Raw genomic sequence first — 15,405 nt, 5'->3', positions numbered from 1 at the left:
TATTTCTCATATGTTCAATAAAGGTTTGTATTTTCCTGTTTGTTGCAAATTTACTTGCAAGGATTGGTAAAACGATAATTTGGGTTATGTATTTGAAAACAAGACTACCTAGGTGTGCTGGTAACTAATAGACATGTCTGGCCTGTAGGATTGCTGCTTAGTTCTGCCTGTAGAATGCGTGGGATTATACATCACATCTTGTCTTGTGGTGATAGTGATGGACAGCCATTTTGGATATATCCCTTAAAGGAATATCACAACAACCCTCTTCTTTATATTAAAATATTTATCCTTACAGTAGTAAATCTCTTTCCAATACATCAAAAACCAGTTTTGAATATATTATCAAACAAAACAATTAATTTATAATTCTCTAGAATATACTGGCAGTTAACTTGTACACTGTGCCTTGGTTGCATTGAACTTGGTTTGATATTGCTATATATTATGATGGTGTTTGTCAGTTGGCTGTTATGTTCAAGTTGTGTCTTAGGTCATGTTATCTAGTAATATGGTTATTTTGGTACCTGTGGTTTGGTTTTGGTCTGATTTGTCATGTGTTTAATTGCATTGTCATGCCATTCGGTGTTTGCGCTTGATATCATCTTGGCTCTGGGAATATGGCAGTTATTTCCACTGCATTCTGTCATCAATTGGGTGTTATACTTGAACATTGTTATCATTAGTTTAGTTTGAGTACTTCATTGTCTGCATGTCACCCTTGGGCAACTTCGATCTTTTTATTGGTTACAGTCAAAGCGTCTCTCAGTCTTGGGTGTAGGGATGTTTTCACTTCCCTGTCAAGTAGAAATTGCATAATAGTTCCACAGTAAATAAAGATTGTAAGTTCAGAATGGTATTCTTATTCCCATCAGATTGTACTGCGTTGTCTGTTGGCTGATGTTTAGCAATGCAGCGTTAAGTAGTTTCTTTCCGGGTGTAAGAGTTTTCAAGAATGTTTACTGTCCGGGAGTCTGCAGGAAGTGCACCATCCAATAGGACCTCCAGGTTGCTGTACACAAAGCATGGCAGCAATTTTGTCTTCTCTGCCATGTCCAGAGCAAATATCACAAACTGTGCAGCACCGCTCTGGACTGCAGGCATCTATCCAGGTGTGCACATGCATTTTAAATATGGCAGCAGTGGCAGGGTTGTCTATTCCAAGATGTTCCGGCTTGTCTGACCCATAGGACCACTGCTGTATTTGGTCTGGAGAGTATATTGGATTACAAATGCATCCTGGCTTGTGTTCAATTGTAATGATTAACGGGTACATCACTGCATAATACCTTCTGTACTCACTCCTATCTTTTCAGCTTATTGTACTGAAGATTGTAACTGGTGGGTTACAGTACTAGGGGAATGGGTGGGAAAGAGTACAACATGCAACAACTCTGGTGGAATTCAAGCTCACTGAGTTGACTCTATTCCTTAGTCCTGCTCTCACCCACTCCTGTCATTGCTAAACTTGTATCAACATTATACACATATCTCTGTATATTGGTAAATATAACGCATAACTGGACAGAGATAAACTTAAGTTAGCAAAATCTAGGAAAATTACTCAAGTGACCTGAAATGTAAATTTATAGCCTGGTGTGCTATGTATATTGTATTTTAGCAATTAGAATCATAGAGATATACAGAACGGAAACGGACCCTTTGATTCAACTCGTCCAGGTAGACCATATGTCCCAACCCAATCTAGTCCCATTTCCAGCACTTGGTCCATATTCCTCTAAACCCTTCCATTCATTTACCCATCCAGATGCTTTTTAAATGTTGTAATTTTAATAGTCTCCACCACTTCATGTGGCAACTTCTTCCATATACATTCCACCCTTTGCGTGAAAAAGTTTCGCCTTAGGTCCCTTTTAAATCTTTCCCCTCTCACCCTATGCTGTCCAGTTCTGGACTCCCCCACCCCAGGGGAAAGACCTTGTTGATTTACTCTGTCTGTGCTCCTCATGATTTTATAAATGTCTATAGGGTCCCTCAGCTTCAGCCTCTGCTGTTCCAGGGATAATAGCCCCAGCCTATTCAGCGTCTCGCTATAGCTCAAACCCTCCAAACCAGGCAACATTCTTGCAAATCTTTTCTAAACCCTTCCAGGTTTTACAACATCTTTCCTATAGGAGAGAGACCAGAATTATGCAAAGTATTCCAAAAGTGACCGAACCAATGTCCTGTACAGCCACAACATGAATCCCAACTCATGTACTCAATGCTCTGACCAATAAAGGAAAGCATACCAAATACCTTCAGTATCCCATCTACCTGCAACTCCACTTTCAAGGAACTCTGAACCCGCACTCCAAGGTCTCTTTGTTCAGCAACATTTTCCAGGACCTGAACATAAAGTATATAAGTCCTGCCCTGATTTGCCTTTCCAAAATGCAGCACCTCACATTTATCTAAATTAAACTCAGTCTACACTCCTCGGCTCATTGATTCATCTGTTCAGGATGCCTTTGTACTCTGAGGTAACCTTCTTCACTGTCCACTACACTTCAATTTTGGTGTCATCTGCAAACCACGTTCACATCTAAATCATATATATATATACATGATGAAAAGCAGTGGACCCTTCTGGTGGTCCACTGGTCACAGGCTCCCAGTCTGAAAAGCAACCCTCCTCCACCACCCTCTGTCTTCTACCTTCGAGCCAGTTCTGTATCCAAATAGCTAGTTCTCCCTGTATTCCATGTGAGCTAACCTTGCTAAACAGTCCTTGAAGACCTTGTTGAACACTTTATTGAAGTCCAATAGATCACTTCCACTGCTCTGCCCTCTTCAATCCTCTTGGTTGCTTCTTCAAAAATCTCAATCAAGTTGCTGAGACATGATTTCCCATGTTGACTATTCCTAATCACTGTCCTTACCTATCCAAATACATGGAACTCCTGTCCCTCAGGATCCTCTTCAACAACTTGCCCACCACTGATGTCAGGCTCACCGGTTAATAGTTCCCTGGCTTTTCCTAACCACCTTTCTTAAACAGTGGCACCACGTTAGCCAACTTCCAGTGTTCTGGCACGTCACTTGTGACTATTGGTGATCCAAATATCTCAGCAAGGGGCCCAGCCATCACTTACCTAGCTTCCCACAGAAATCTAGGGTATACCTAACCAGGTCCTGGGGATTTATTTTGTATAAAGTTAATTTGTTCCCCTGACATCAACATTTTAGAGATTGTTGAGATTCACTTTCACACTTCAACCTCATATTTTGTTGACATCGCTGCTTTCCTTCAGTACACGTACAGTTTGCATTTAGGCAAATATTGGTGTTAGTGGAAAAAGCCACTGTGAATAACATCATTTCAAATAACAAAATGATTTTTTTAAAATAGAAAGAAATTTTTTATTAAATAGATTGGGAATGCTGTAGTTAGTTTTCTGTTTTGTTGGGAAGCAATCAAATTTTTAGAAGTGTTTGTAAGCCTATCATTGCATCAAAAAGATTCAGGGGCCATTTGAAAACTTGTAATTGAACCAAACCTCAGTGACATTGTAGGGGAGCTGTGGGAAGTTGATGTATGTTTGATGAGTATCTGCATATTTTTAATTGATGCACGTTTCTATTCATTTTGTCTTTTAATTGCAGGAAAATGGCTCATTCATTTTTTGTTACCTTCTTTGGATTCTTTGCATTGGTCTCAGCCCTACCTCAACAATTCAATCTCACTGAAAGTAAGTAAAATGTTGTAAGAAATCTATTAAAATATTATTCTGTTTAATTTCAATGTTGTAGAGAGTAATCACAGAAATATCTAGGTCTAAACTTTCCTGTCACAGTCAAGTTACAGTGAGTGGATTAGTCATTGTCTATGTCTAGAAGAAAGGTTTGTACACCTACAGTCTTTTATATGTGAGATGTTAATTGAAAGATAAGATTTTCCATTGTGTAATTTAAAAGAAATAGTGTAATTTGTAATCTTAGTGCTGAATCTTTAAACAGTGACCCAGAGTATAGTCGTGGGATGGTTATAAAGTTCACAAAAAATGATTTATGATTCTGGACTTCGCTGGTTTTTAAAAAAAATCTCAGTCAGCGTTCTTCCTCTGAGCATGTTTGATTCAGGAAGTGAGTTTGTGCTTGTATATGCAAAGTGCCCAGTTTTGTGGTTTCTATCAGGATTGAACTGAAGTTACAGCATAGCCTTCTTGGAATTCATATGTGTTTTCCTGTCTTTGCCTTTGGATTGTGGAGGAAATAACATTTAGTTAGATTGTGTGACTCAGTGAATAAAATATATTGAGATTTATTACATTTCAACTACCAGCACATGAATATAGCAAATTTCAATTGATGCACTATTTTTTTAAATTTGCAACTTATAACAATAACATGCCTTGTTTAACTGTCTTAATATGATCAAATTTGGACCGGTATTCCTAATGCAGATCCATGTATGAGGTAATGTCTGATCAAAATTTCCTCTAAATTATATATGTACATAACTGTGCAGCAAGTTGGATGGTACTCTGAAGGCAGTTCACAAGTTGTTTCACTTAATATGCTGGATGCACAAGTTTCTGCACAAAAAAATCAAGCTACTATGCATGGAAATCAGCAGGCAGATACAGATATTTAGCTGTCTGTCTGACATAACTGCACAGAGGCCAGGTCCTATCAGCATGTCACCCTTTATTTACTAGTGTACAATACACTGACTGTGGCCAGCCAGCTTAGAGTTAGTCCATAACTGAGGGGATTCTAATCAGATTCTATATTTTTTGCTTTTATTAACCTATTTTCCTAATCAACCATTCAGAGATGTTATTGCACACTTCTGAATCCAGACCTCCCGGTCCAGGGGCAGGGACACTAATGCTGCACAGCCAAAGCTTTCCCGATTGGTCCAGGTTATCGACCCCAATCAAGAATTTCATAGTTAACGAGGTCAACCTGGTTTCCTTGACACTGGATGGAGGGGAGCACCTGTGGTTTCTGTTGGGCCAGTGGGCTGTTCTGAGAGGCCAGGTACATTTTGCTTCTGCCCTGTTTCTGAGGTAACAGCTTTCAGGTGATCCACATGTTTGTTCTGGACTTACCTGAACTTTGTAAGACATGGAACCTGACCTCGCATCAAATCTTGCCTTGTACCCATAAAGGGCCATTTCCACAGTTCCAGCACAAATTTTCATCCCCCGAATTATATTGTCTGTCTTGCTCAGAGGAGGTATTCCAGCCGTTTCATGCATCCTACACACACGTCCTACACACACACACACGTCCTACACACACACACACACACACACACACACTCTCCAGATCTGGAAATATCATTTTTAACCTGATGCAAAGTCTTCTTCCCAACAGCAACTCCATTGGAACTAACCAGAATTATCCCTATAGTTGTGTGCGGAGTGGTTCTATAGTCGAACAGGAACCAAGACAATTTGGTCTCAATTGGTGCTGCAGGCTGCTGCTCCTTTAATGTTTGGACTGCTCTTTCCACTAGACTATTGGATGATGGATGGTATGGAACTGTCTTTCTGTGTTGAATGCCTTTTGACTTTTGGACCAAATGCCAAATGATGTTCCATTGCCTGTGACCAATACTTCCAGGAGTCTGTGCATCGTGAGCGATGCTTGTAGCTTCTCAGTCATCATCCCTGAGTTTGTTGAATGAATCGTATACACGTCCAACCACTTGACCAGGACCATTGAGCCCGTGAAAGAATTGATGTAGTCGATGTGCAACCGAGTCTAGGATTTACCTGGCCATTCCTGTGAATTGGGGAGTGTTGCTGGTGGCAATATTTGTCCTTGTTGGCACTCTAGGCACCGTCTCACCAATGCAGCTGTGTTGGCATCCAGTCCTGGCCACCAGACATAATTTCTTGCCAGCATCTTCATCTTAGAAACCCCTAGATTACCCTGGTGGAGTTCAGCCAGTATCTGGCAGTGACCTTTACTTGGGACAATTACCTTTGTTGTACACAGTAGTATGCTGCCCTCTATGGTGATCTGGTATCACTGGGTCCCTCTGTTTCGCTTGTTATCACCAGATGCTTCCGTTTTGCTAGGATAGGATCTTTTTGTGCCCATGGTTAGATACTGTCTGGGGTGATTAGAAGGGTGTCCAGAAAGTTTACAACAAAAATGGATTTGTCCAGGGAAAGCACCACCAATAGAGTATCTGCCAGTGGGAGGTAACTCAAGGTATTGGTATTAGGTACTTGGCTTTCGGGATGGCGTTCTAACTTGTACACACGAAGAATAGGGGCACAAAAGTGAATTCTACTGGGAGCTATGGGTGGCACTGCTTTGTCTTCCTTCAGTAATCCCAGCAGGGGTTTGTGATCTGTAACTATGACAAATTGCTGTCTGTAACAGTATTGGTGGAACTTCCACATACCAAAAATGCCCCCCAAACCTTCCTTCTCTGTCTGGGCATACTGTGTTTAGCATCAGCCAAAGTCCAGGAAGCGTGTGCTATCGGGCATTCCTCTCCGTTGCTCCACCGCTGAGCCAATGCTGCCCTGATACTGAAAGGGGAGGCATTAAATGTCAGCACAACCTTTTGCTTCAGGATCATAGTGAGCCAGTGCCTAAAATGATGATAGCTGCTTTTTCATTTCCCTGAAAGCTACTTCTTGTCTTTGTGACCATTTCCAAGGCTGACCCTTTATTTACCAGTGCACAGTATACTGGGTCTGGCCAACCAGTTCACAGTCAGTCAACAATTGAGGAGATTCTCGTGTGTGCATATATATATATATATATACTTTTTTTCCATCTTCTCCCCCCCCCCCCCCGCCATGTATTGTGTGTACAGATGCAGGACACAGTGAAGAACAAGGTGTGCATAAATCTTTATTTATATTCCACCACCAGGAAGGAAGGAAACACCGGAGCGGTCAGTGACAAGCAGTGCCCTTCTGACAAAGGGCAATGTTGAGTGATCAGAAATGTGCGCGTTAACAAGGTCAACCTAGTCCCAATCATTACACTGTCTCTGTATGGATTAACCTCAGATCTACCCCTCTTACTCACTTAATTCAGTGTGGAATATAAGAAACCAAAAGCTATCATTCACAGTTAGACAAAATGTATAAGTTAAAGCAATGGATTCCTGAATCTTTGTAACATGTTCAACACAAATTTACTTGCACATCATATTAAGAAGTTTTATTTAGATCGATTGATTGATTTCAGACCAAAGCAAGTTGTCTGTTCCAAGTTTGATAATTTTGGTCATATAGTAGCTGTGGGCGGCACGGTGGTGCAGTGGTTAGCACTGTTGCCTCACAGCGCCAGAGACCCGGATTCAATTCCCGCCTCAGGCGACTGACTGTGTGGAGTTTGCACGTTCTCCCCGTGTCTGCGTGGGTTTCCTCCGGGTGCTCCGGTTTCCTCCCACAGTCCAAAGATGTGCAGCTCAGGTGAATTGGCCATGCTAAATTGCCCGTAGTGTTAGGTAAGGGGTAAATGTAGGGGTATGGGTGGGTTGCGCTTTGGCGGGTCGGTGTGGACTTGTTGGGCCGAAGGGCAACCCACTGTAATGTAGTCTAATCTAACCTAGCTATGGTGCACAACTCATAAACTGAACATTTGAGCAAAAAATCTGCAATTTATTTTAATGTAAATTTAATTATGAAAGTTTAGATAATATTCTGATAATTGGAGATTTGAATCCCTTTGCTATGTTGGTTCAATCACAAGAGCTCAAAGTGTAGTTTGCAAACTGCACTTGTATTTAAAAAAAAGTGTTGGTCTAAGTTGTTACTCTAACATCATGTTTCTATATATCTTTATTGTTCTGCCATTACATTCTATATTTTGGTTTATTTTTCTGTGTTTTAACATGGTGCTGGAGAGTGGCGACACTTTGCTACACTTTTCATTGTATTTTGTAACAAAATATATGAGACAGTAAATAAATAAATCAAATCACATTGTTGAAGAATGTTAGCTTTGTATTATTTAAATATTTAAAACATGCTATTTCAAGAAATGAGGTTATTGGTTTTGCTTAACGTTTTGTGGATGGATTCAGCCTTACTTTCTTGCAGATTTGTGAGCAAGCTGTATTGTCTGTTTCTGTATAAGACTTTGAAGTAGATTTTCAGCTTTCTGCCTAGTTCCAAAATTGACATTGCCAGTGGACTGCTGATTGCAGAAATCACCTGGTTTTCATTTCCAAGGATTTCAACAGTGGCATGTTGAAAATAACCAAAGTTTTGTGGGCCTGAATAATATTAATCAGCTGCAGAAATAATGTAGGCACGAATTCCAATTCTACATATAATGAATGTTTCGTTATTTCACCAAGACTACATATTCCACATATCTCTGCTCATTAGATTATATTTGGATCACAAGGAATTATCTTTTCAAATTTATTGTTGGGATGCGAACATTTCTGGCAAAGTTTAATTTATTTTAATTACCCAGAGAAACTGGTGTAGACTTTCATTAATAATTGCTCCCCACTGAATAGCTTGCTTGGCCACTTCAAAAGGCATTAAGCGTGGGACTAGAATCATGTCGACCAGACTAGCAAAATAGGAAACTAATTTAGTTTTGTGCAGTGCAGCAGCTTTCATCATTCATCTTTAGATGCAAGCACATAAATTTACCAGGCCTTAAGATTTATTTTCACATCTCGACATGTCCTTTCTTCTGCATTACTGATCTGAAAGCATAAAAGAAGACAATTTGTCTAATGGAGTAAACGTGATGTTCCTTGTCTCTGAGTTCTATCCATTTCTGTTAATTGAGAAAAACATTTGCGGGAGTTCAAATTAAATTTTGTTATGCTATTTTATTCATAGTATGGTTTTGGATTTTCAAGGGGATCCATGAAATCCTGCCTGATGTTTTGAATCAAATTTTAGTTGTTTAGTTTGTAGCATTGATGTCTTTGAAGCATTAGATTGAACGTCCACCATAATCTGAGCTCATGATTTGAGCTGATTCTTCGGTATTTAAGATGTGCTCCATTGTTGAGCATGTTGGCTTTTTGGTGAGAGAACTCTTGCATGCTTGAGATCCAAACTTAACAGTATTAGCTCCATGAGCAGTTTTGGGCTGGATTTTCAGTCCCCAGTGGAGGCAGGAATTAGGCACAGGCATGATTTGAAAATTGATTTCCTAAATGTCAGCCCTGAATCCCACAATGTAGTTTTTAGTTCAAGGTCTGAAGGAGTTAGCAATCGGAGTGCCTCTTGGTAAGTGCTGGTGTGTTTGTTAGCTTGGTGGGCCAACTTCAAATTTCAATCACCAGTCATGGGAGACTGCAATGTTTCTGATAACCATGGATGTATTTGGTGGGAATGTGGAACAAACCATTGTGGTTAATGGAGGCGCTGAAGAGTTCCTTTAAAATCTGAGAACAATGCTCGGCGACTCAACCGGTGGTACAGTATTACCATCACTGGTGATCATGAAAATGGGATCATGCTACTCTGAAATTACCCTCCCTCAGTATCCTGGGATAGATCACATCAGGACCGGGGAACTTATCTACCTTAATGTTTTGCAAAACACTTGACATCACCAGCTCCTTATTGCCAACATGCCCCAGAATGTCCATCATACCACTGTTTAATCTTACCAGCATCCATGTCTTTCTCCTTGGTGAATACTGAAGTGAAGTTCTCTTTAAGGACTTTATCCACTTTCTTTGGCTCCACTTATAAATTCCCTCCTTTGCCTGAGTGGGCCTACCCTTCCCATAGTTACCCTCTTGTTCTTTATGTACATATAAAATACCCTGAGATTCTCATTAATCCTACTCGTCAAGGACATTTCATGGCCCCTTCTTGTCTCCTAATTCCTTGTTTGTCTTATTTCCTGCTTCGTTTATATTCCTCAAGGGCCTTGCCTGGCTTCCGTTTCCTAGACTTTACATATGCTTCCTTTTTCTTTTTGATTAAACTTTCAATAGCTCTTGTCATCCAGGATTTCCAAATTTTGCCATCCTTCTTTTGTCCTCACAGGAACAGGGCCTGAATTCTGATCAGCTGGCCTTTTTAAAAAAAAAACTCCACATGTCAGATAGTTGCCCTGATCTAATTTCTCCAGTTCTTGCCTAGTAATGTTGTAATTAGCCTTCCCCTAATTTAGCACTTGCAGTGGAGGACCAGTCTTATCCTTGTTCATAATTGTCTTAAAACTTAGAGAATTATGATCATTTTCCCAAAATGTTCCCTCCTGAAAACTTCAATCACCTGGCCAGACTTATTCCCAAATACATGGCCTTGTATAGCTCTTTTCCTTATTGGGTTATTTATATACTGTTTCAAACATTTTACGCATTTTGTTGCTGATTTCTAACATCTTCAGTATTGTACTTTTATTTGAGCTAGCAAATGTCCCTGTTGTGCATGGCTTCCAGTCTGATCACTGTTGTTGGATTGTCACAATGGCATCCATGCAAGATCTAGCACCACACCCTTCTCTCTTTCTCCCCACTCACCCATTCAACTAAGTTGCTGTTTGAACATTTTGTCACATCACACATGTAGTGAATTTCAAAGTCTACCATCAGGAATGATTTGGCAATACCGCTGCTGATCAAACTGGTCAATTCCCAAATGACATAACTTAGAGATTGAGTCTGTGGCAGATAATGAGAGAGCCAAAAAGAGGGATAGACTTACCAATCTGCTTGTTGTGGATGCATCTGTTGATCTCTGTATCATTGCGAGGGATGATTGTAGAGTTGGAGTCCTGTACTTAGAGTCAAAAACTGATATTCACTTTGAGGGTATCCGCTGTTGTTTGATGCGGCACTGCCATAATGCTAAATAGATTTGAAATACACCCAAGAACTCAAGACTAGATATTCCTGCAGCTAGCAGTAGCATTTCTTTCGATCTTAATCTGTAACCTTATGGCCCAGCATATTCCCAACTCTACCATCAAGCTGGGAGAACCACCCTTGCTCAATGAAGAGTGTAGGAGAGCATTACAGGTACAGATCAGTCACATCTAAAACTGAGATGTCATCCTGGTGAAGCTACAACACAGGACTACTTGGATGGCACTGAGTAGAAGCAGCATTTGAATGACAGCTAAGCAAACCCACAAACAACAGGTCATATCTAAGTTTTGCAGCTCTGCTACATCTAATCATGAATGGTGGTGCACAATTAAACAACTAACAGGAGGCAGAGGCTTCACAAATATCACCATTCACAACAATTGGGGAGCACAGCATTCCAGTACGAAAGACGAGGCTGAAGCATTTGCAGTTATCTTCAGTCAGAAGTGCCAAGTGGATCCATCACGTTTGAAGTGTAAATCTGTCTTTGTATGCCTTCCTGTCTGCCTCTCTTTGTATCAAAACTGTTGTATAGGAAAGCTTCCATTTTATTCTAAGAACTTCAGAAAATGGATGTGTTTGTCAGGTAGTTCTCTACTTAGAATCATAGAGATGTACAGCATGGAAACAGCTCCTTCGGTCCAACTTGTCCATGCCAACCAGGTATCACAACTCAATCAAGTCCCATTTGACAGCACTTGGCCCATATCCCTCTAAACCCTTCCTATTCTTATAGTCATCCAGATGCCTTTTAAATGCTGCAATTGTAACAGCTTCCACCTCTTCCTCTGGCAGCTTGTTCCATGCACGCACCATACTCTGCATCATAAAGTTCCCTATAGGTCCCTTTTATATCTTTTCCTTCTCACTCTAAATCTATGCCCTCTAGTTCTGGACTCCCCCACCCCAGGGAAAAGACTTTGACTATTTATCCTATCCATGCCCCTCATGATTTTATCAACCTCTATAAGGTCACCCCTCAGCCTCCAATACCCCAAGGAAAATAACCCGACCTATGCAGCCTCTCCTTATAGCTCAAATCCTCCAACCCTGGCAACATCCATGTAACTCTTTTCTGAACCCTTTCAAGTTTCTTGCCTTCTTTTGGTAAATTAATTTCAGTTTATTTTACTTACTTTTAACAATGAAGAGAAATTTTAAGAAAGTTAGTGGCCAACGTTTGATGGCACAGTGCTGAAATGGAGCTCTGACTGCTATAAATTGCTGGGGAAAATTCCATCAGAAGTTTGCCAATGGGAATTGTAAGTGTACAGTTCTCCCTCATTAGCACTACATGTAGTTTTGCAATCCATGCAGCTTGTTTCAGTTTACTTTCAACTTCTTCTTTCAGAGCTTTACTGACTTGAAGAGATTATTTTCTTTTTGTTTTTAGATGCATACAAAAAGTGATTAAGCAGTTACTGTTTTTTTTAATAAATAATACGTCTGTTTTCCAGTACATTTGACTCTTGTTGCACCATCTTTATTTTTGTTTGTAGAACCATGCTTAGACAAGGGTATTGATTTAAATCGCCAGTTTGTTCTGGAAACAGAAGGAGTTGTCATTAACTGCCCTGAATTGGAGTTGGACATATCCGAGACTACACCACAGAACTACAGTGTGATGTGGTACAATAACAAAACATTTGAAGTAATTACAGCAGACAGAAAGGAAAGGATACATGTAGAGGATGGTTTGCTTTGGTTCCTCCCAGTATCGTTGGAAGACAATGGCTTCTATGTCTGTGTTGTGAGGTAAGCTTCCATCATTCTCTTTTATGTGCCGCGATGGTACAGCTGTGCCTTCTTGGCCAATTGTTTTCTCTGGCTTATCCTCTAAGACCATCTCTAGTTGCCAGCCACTCGGTAGCATTGTGAAGGAGCACTAAGGCAGGTAAGAGCAGCAAGGGAGTGCTCAGGAGTGATTTAGTGTTATTGTAAGCTAAAGACAGTATTTACCTTAAACTTTTGGCTTAAAACGTTTTGTGTTAGAGAAAAGTTTTTCTAACTTGCCTTTGTGGCCATGTACACACTGTAGAGCTTATACTGAAGATACTGTCCTTATGATGGTATGATTGTGCAGTATGGAACAGACCACCACAAGCCTTGACATCTACTCTGCCAAGTACTGTAACATACCTGCCAGTATAGTGAAACTAATCTTTCAGCATTCCAGCAATCTGCTTAGTCACATTGTTTATGGCAAGTTTTCTATTTGATTCATTCATGGGATGTGGTATTGTTGTAGGGCAGCAATTATGTCCTACTCCTAACCTGGTTAACTGCCATCTTGAACCATTGTCACCCAGATGGTATTGTTTCATCTGTTCCGGTGGGGAGTTTGTATTTTGACATGTTGATATAGTTCTAAGTCAGGTGTTGTTCCCATGTATCTGCAGCCCTTGATCTGCTAGATGGAAATATTCGTGTGTTTGGAAGGTGCTGACTAAAGATCTTTGGTGAATTTCTACTGTGCATCTTGTAGATAGCACACACTGCTTCCACTGTGCATTGGTGGTGGAGAGAGTGAAAATGAAAGGCATTAGATGTGGTGCTAATCAGCAGACTGCATTCTCCAAATGGTGTCAAGCATCTTGTGTTGTTGAAGCTGCACTCACCTAAGCTAGTGGAGTGTATTCCATCACAGTCCTGAGATGAGAAGATTTTGGGACATGAGTTACTTGACGTACAATTGTGTGCATCTAGCCTGCTTTTGTAACAACTGTATTTATGCAGTCAGTTGATTTCCCTTTCTGGTCAAGGGTAACCTCCAGGATATTGATAGTGGGGGATTTAGCAATGGAAATGCCTTTGAATGTCAAGGGATATCTTTGGAATCTCTTTTGTTGGAAACGGTCATTGCCTGACACTTGTGAAGCATGACTATTACTTACCACTTATCAGCCCAGGACTGGATATCGTCTCAGTTTTCCTGCAATTGGACACATACTGCCTCAGTATCAGAGAAATCGTGAATAGTGCTGGACTTTGTAATTGTTGGAGAATATCCCCACATCTGACCTTATGATGGAGGGAAGGTAATTGTTGAAACTGCTGAAGGTGGTTGTGCCTAGGACATTATCCTGACAAACCCCTGCAGAGATGTCCTGAGGATAAGTTGATCAGTCTGCAACAGTCACAACCATTTTCAGATGTGCCAGGATTGACTCCCACCATTGGAAGGTTTTTCTTCTGATTCCCATTGACTCCCATTTTTTTTCTGGCATTCGCTATGCCATACCCATGCATGTTTTGCACTGAAACCCTCCACTACATGGTCAGCAGGTAGTCCTAGCTGCTCTGTAGCCCCTTTCAGGTTTGTCATGTTGATTCAAATGCAATTGTAGCATTATCTGCTGCCATCCAGACTGTTACCAGGATACTGAGCATTGAACTGCATTAGTCACTGGCTATGGTTACATACCAGCTGAACATAGAGTGGAAGATAGTGTCACAGCAATAGTAAACCACCAATCTAGACTAATGTTTTGGTGGCAAGGGTTTGATTTTCACTGTGGTAGATGGTGAAATTTGAATGCTTTAAAACCTGGAATTAAAAGCTGGGCCTAAAAGTGAACATGTAATTGCTGTCATCTATTGGTTTTTCTGGTTCACTAACATCCTTTAGGAACCAAAATCTGCCAACCTTACTTGGTCTGGTTTGAAAGCAGATCTGGTATACAGTTGTGGAGGAGTTGCCTTGAAGTCCTCAATGTTGACTCTGGACCTCATGAAGTCTCATGGCATCAGGTCTAGCAAGGATAAGGAAGCCTCCTGCTGATTACCTCGTTACTGCCGCCATCTGTTGATGAATCAGTGCTCCTCCATGTTGACAACCACTTGGAGGTAGCACTGAGGCTGACAAGTAGAATGCAGAATGGAGCATTTCAATGTCCAGCAGGAACACTGGCTTGGTAATGCCACAACTGACCAAGTTGGCTTAATCTGAAATGACATAGCTGCCCCACTGGGTCAGCAGCAGGTGGTGAGGAAACTAACAAGAGGGAAAAAACCTACTTGACCCTGTCCTTACCAGTGTGCCTGTTGTGGGGGCATCTATGACCGCATGAGGAGGAGTAACCACTGCAGGTTATGGAGCTAAAGTCTAATTTTCAAATTGAGGCCACCTCAGTCATCACACACTAAATGGGACAGACTTCAACTTGATTTAGAAATTCAAAACTGAGCATCCACAGGCAGGGTGGTCCATCAGCAGCAGTAGAATTAAATTCAACCACAATCTGTACCCTCATGACTCAGCATGTTTCCCACTCCCATCAACCTGCGTGATCACCTTGGTTCAACAGAGGCTGCAGGAGGATATGCTCGGAGCTGCACCAGGCCTAGGTACAGTTGAGATGACAATCTGATGAAGCTATAACACAGGGTGACATGTATGCCAAATGGGAGAAGCGCATACTGTAGATAAAGCTAAGTAATCTCTCAACCAACGAATGAGAATGGTGATAGACAATTAAGCAACAAACCAGAGGTGGAGGCACAACAACTACCTCCATCCCCAATGATAGGAGAATCCAGCACATCAATATTAAGGACATTCGCGTCCATTTTCAACCACAAGTGTGGAGTGGATGATCCATCTCAGCTTCTATGGGGATCCCCAG

General features: G+C 41.0%; 1 protein-coding gene across 1 annotated transcript in view; it reads left to right on the top strand.

Moving 5' to 3' along the window:
* The window catches only part of LOC140481693 (uncharacterized), a 156,644-nt gene that overhangs the window by 16,119 nt on the left and 125,120 nt on the right, over positions 1-15,405 (top strand). The window contains exons 4-5 of the mRNA XM_072578268.1: positions 3,607-3,692; positions 12,280-12,535. Of these exons, the coding sequence (XP_072434369.1) occupies positions 3,611-3,692; positions 12,280-12,535 (338 nt within the window). The 5' untranslated portion in view covers positions 3,607-3,610. The remainder of the gene's footprint in view (positions 1-3,606; positions 3,693-12,279; positions 12,536-15,405) is intronic.

This window comes from Chiloscyllium punctatum, chromosome 9 (assembly GCF_047496795.1).
Source record: "Chiloscyllium punctatum isolate Juve2018m chromosome 9, sChiPun1.3, whole genome shotgun sequence".
Taxonomy (NCBI): domain Eukaryota; kingdom Metazoa; phylum Chordata; class Chondrichthyes; order Orectolobiformes; family Hemiscylliidae; genus Chiloscyllium; species Chiloscyllium punctatum.
Note: the sequence above shows the minus strand (reverse complement) of the source record. Positions and strands in the feature narration are given on the sequence as shown.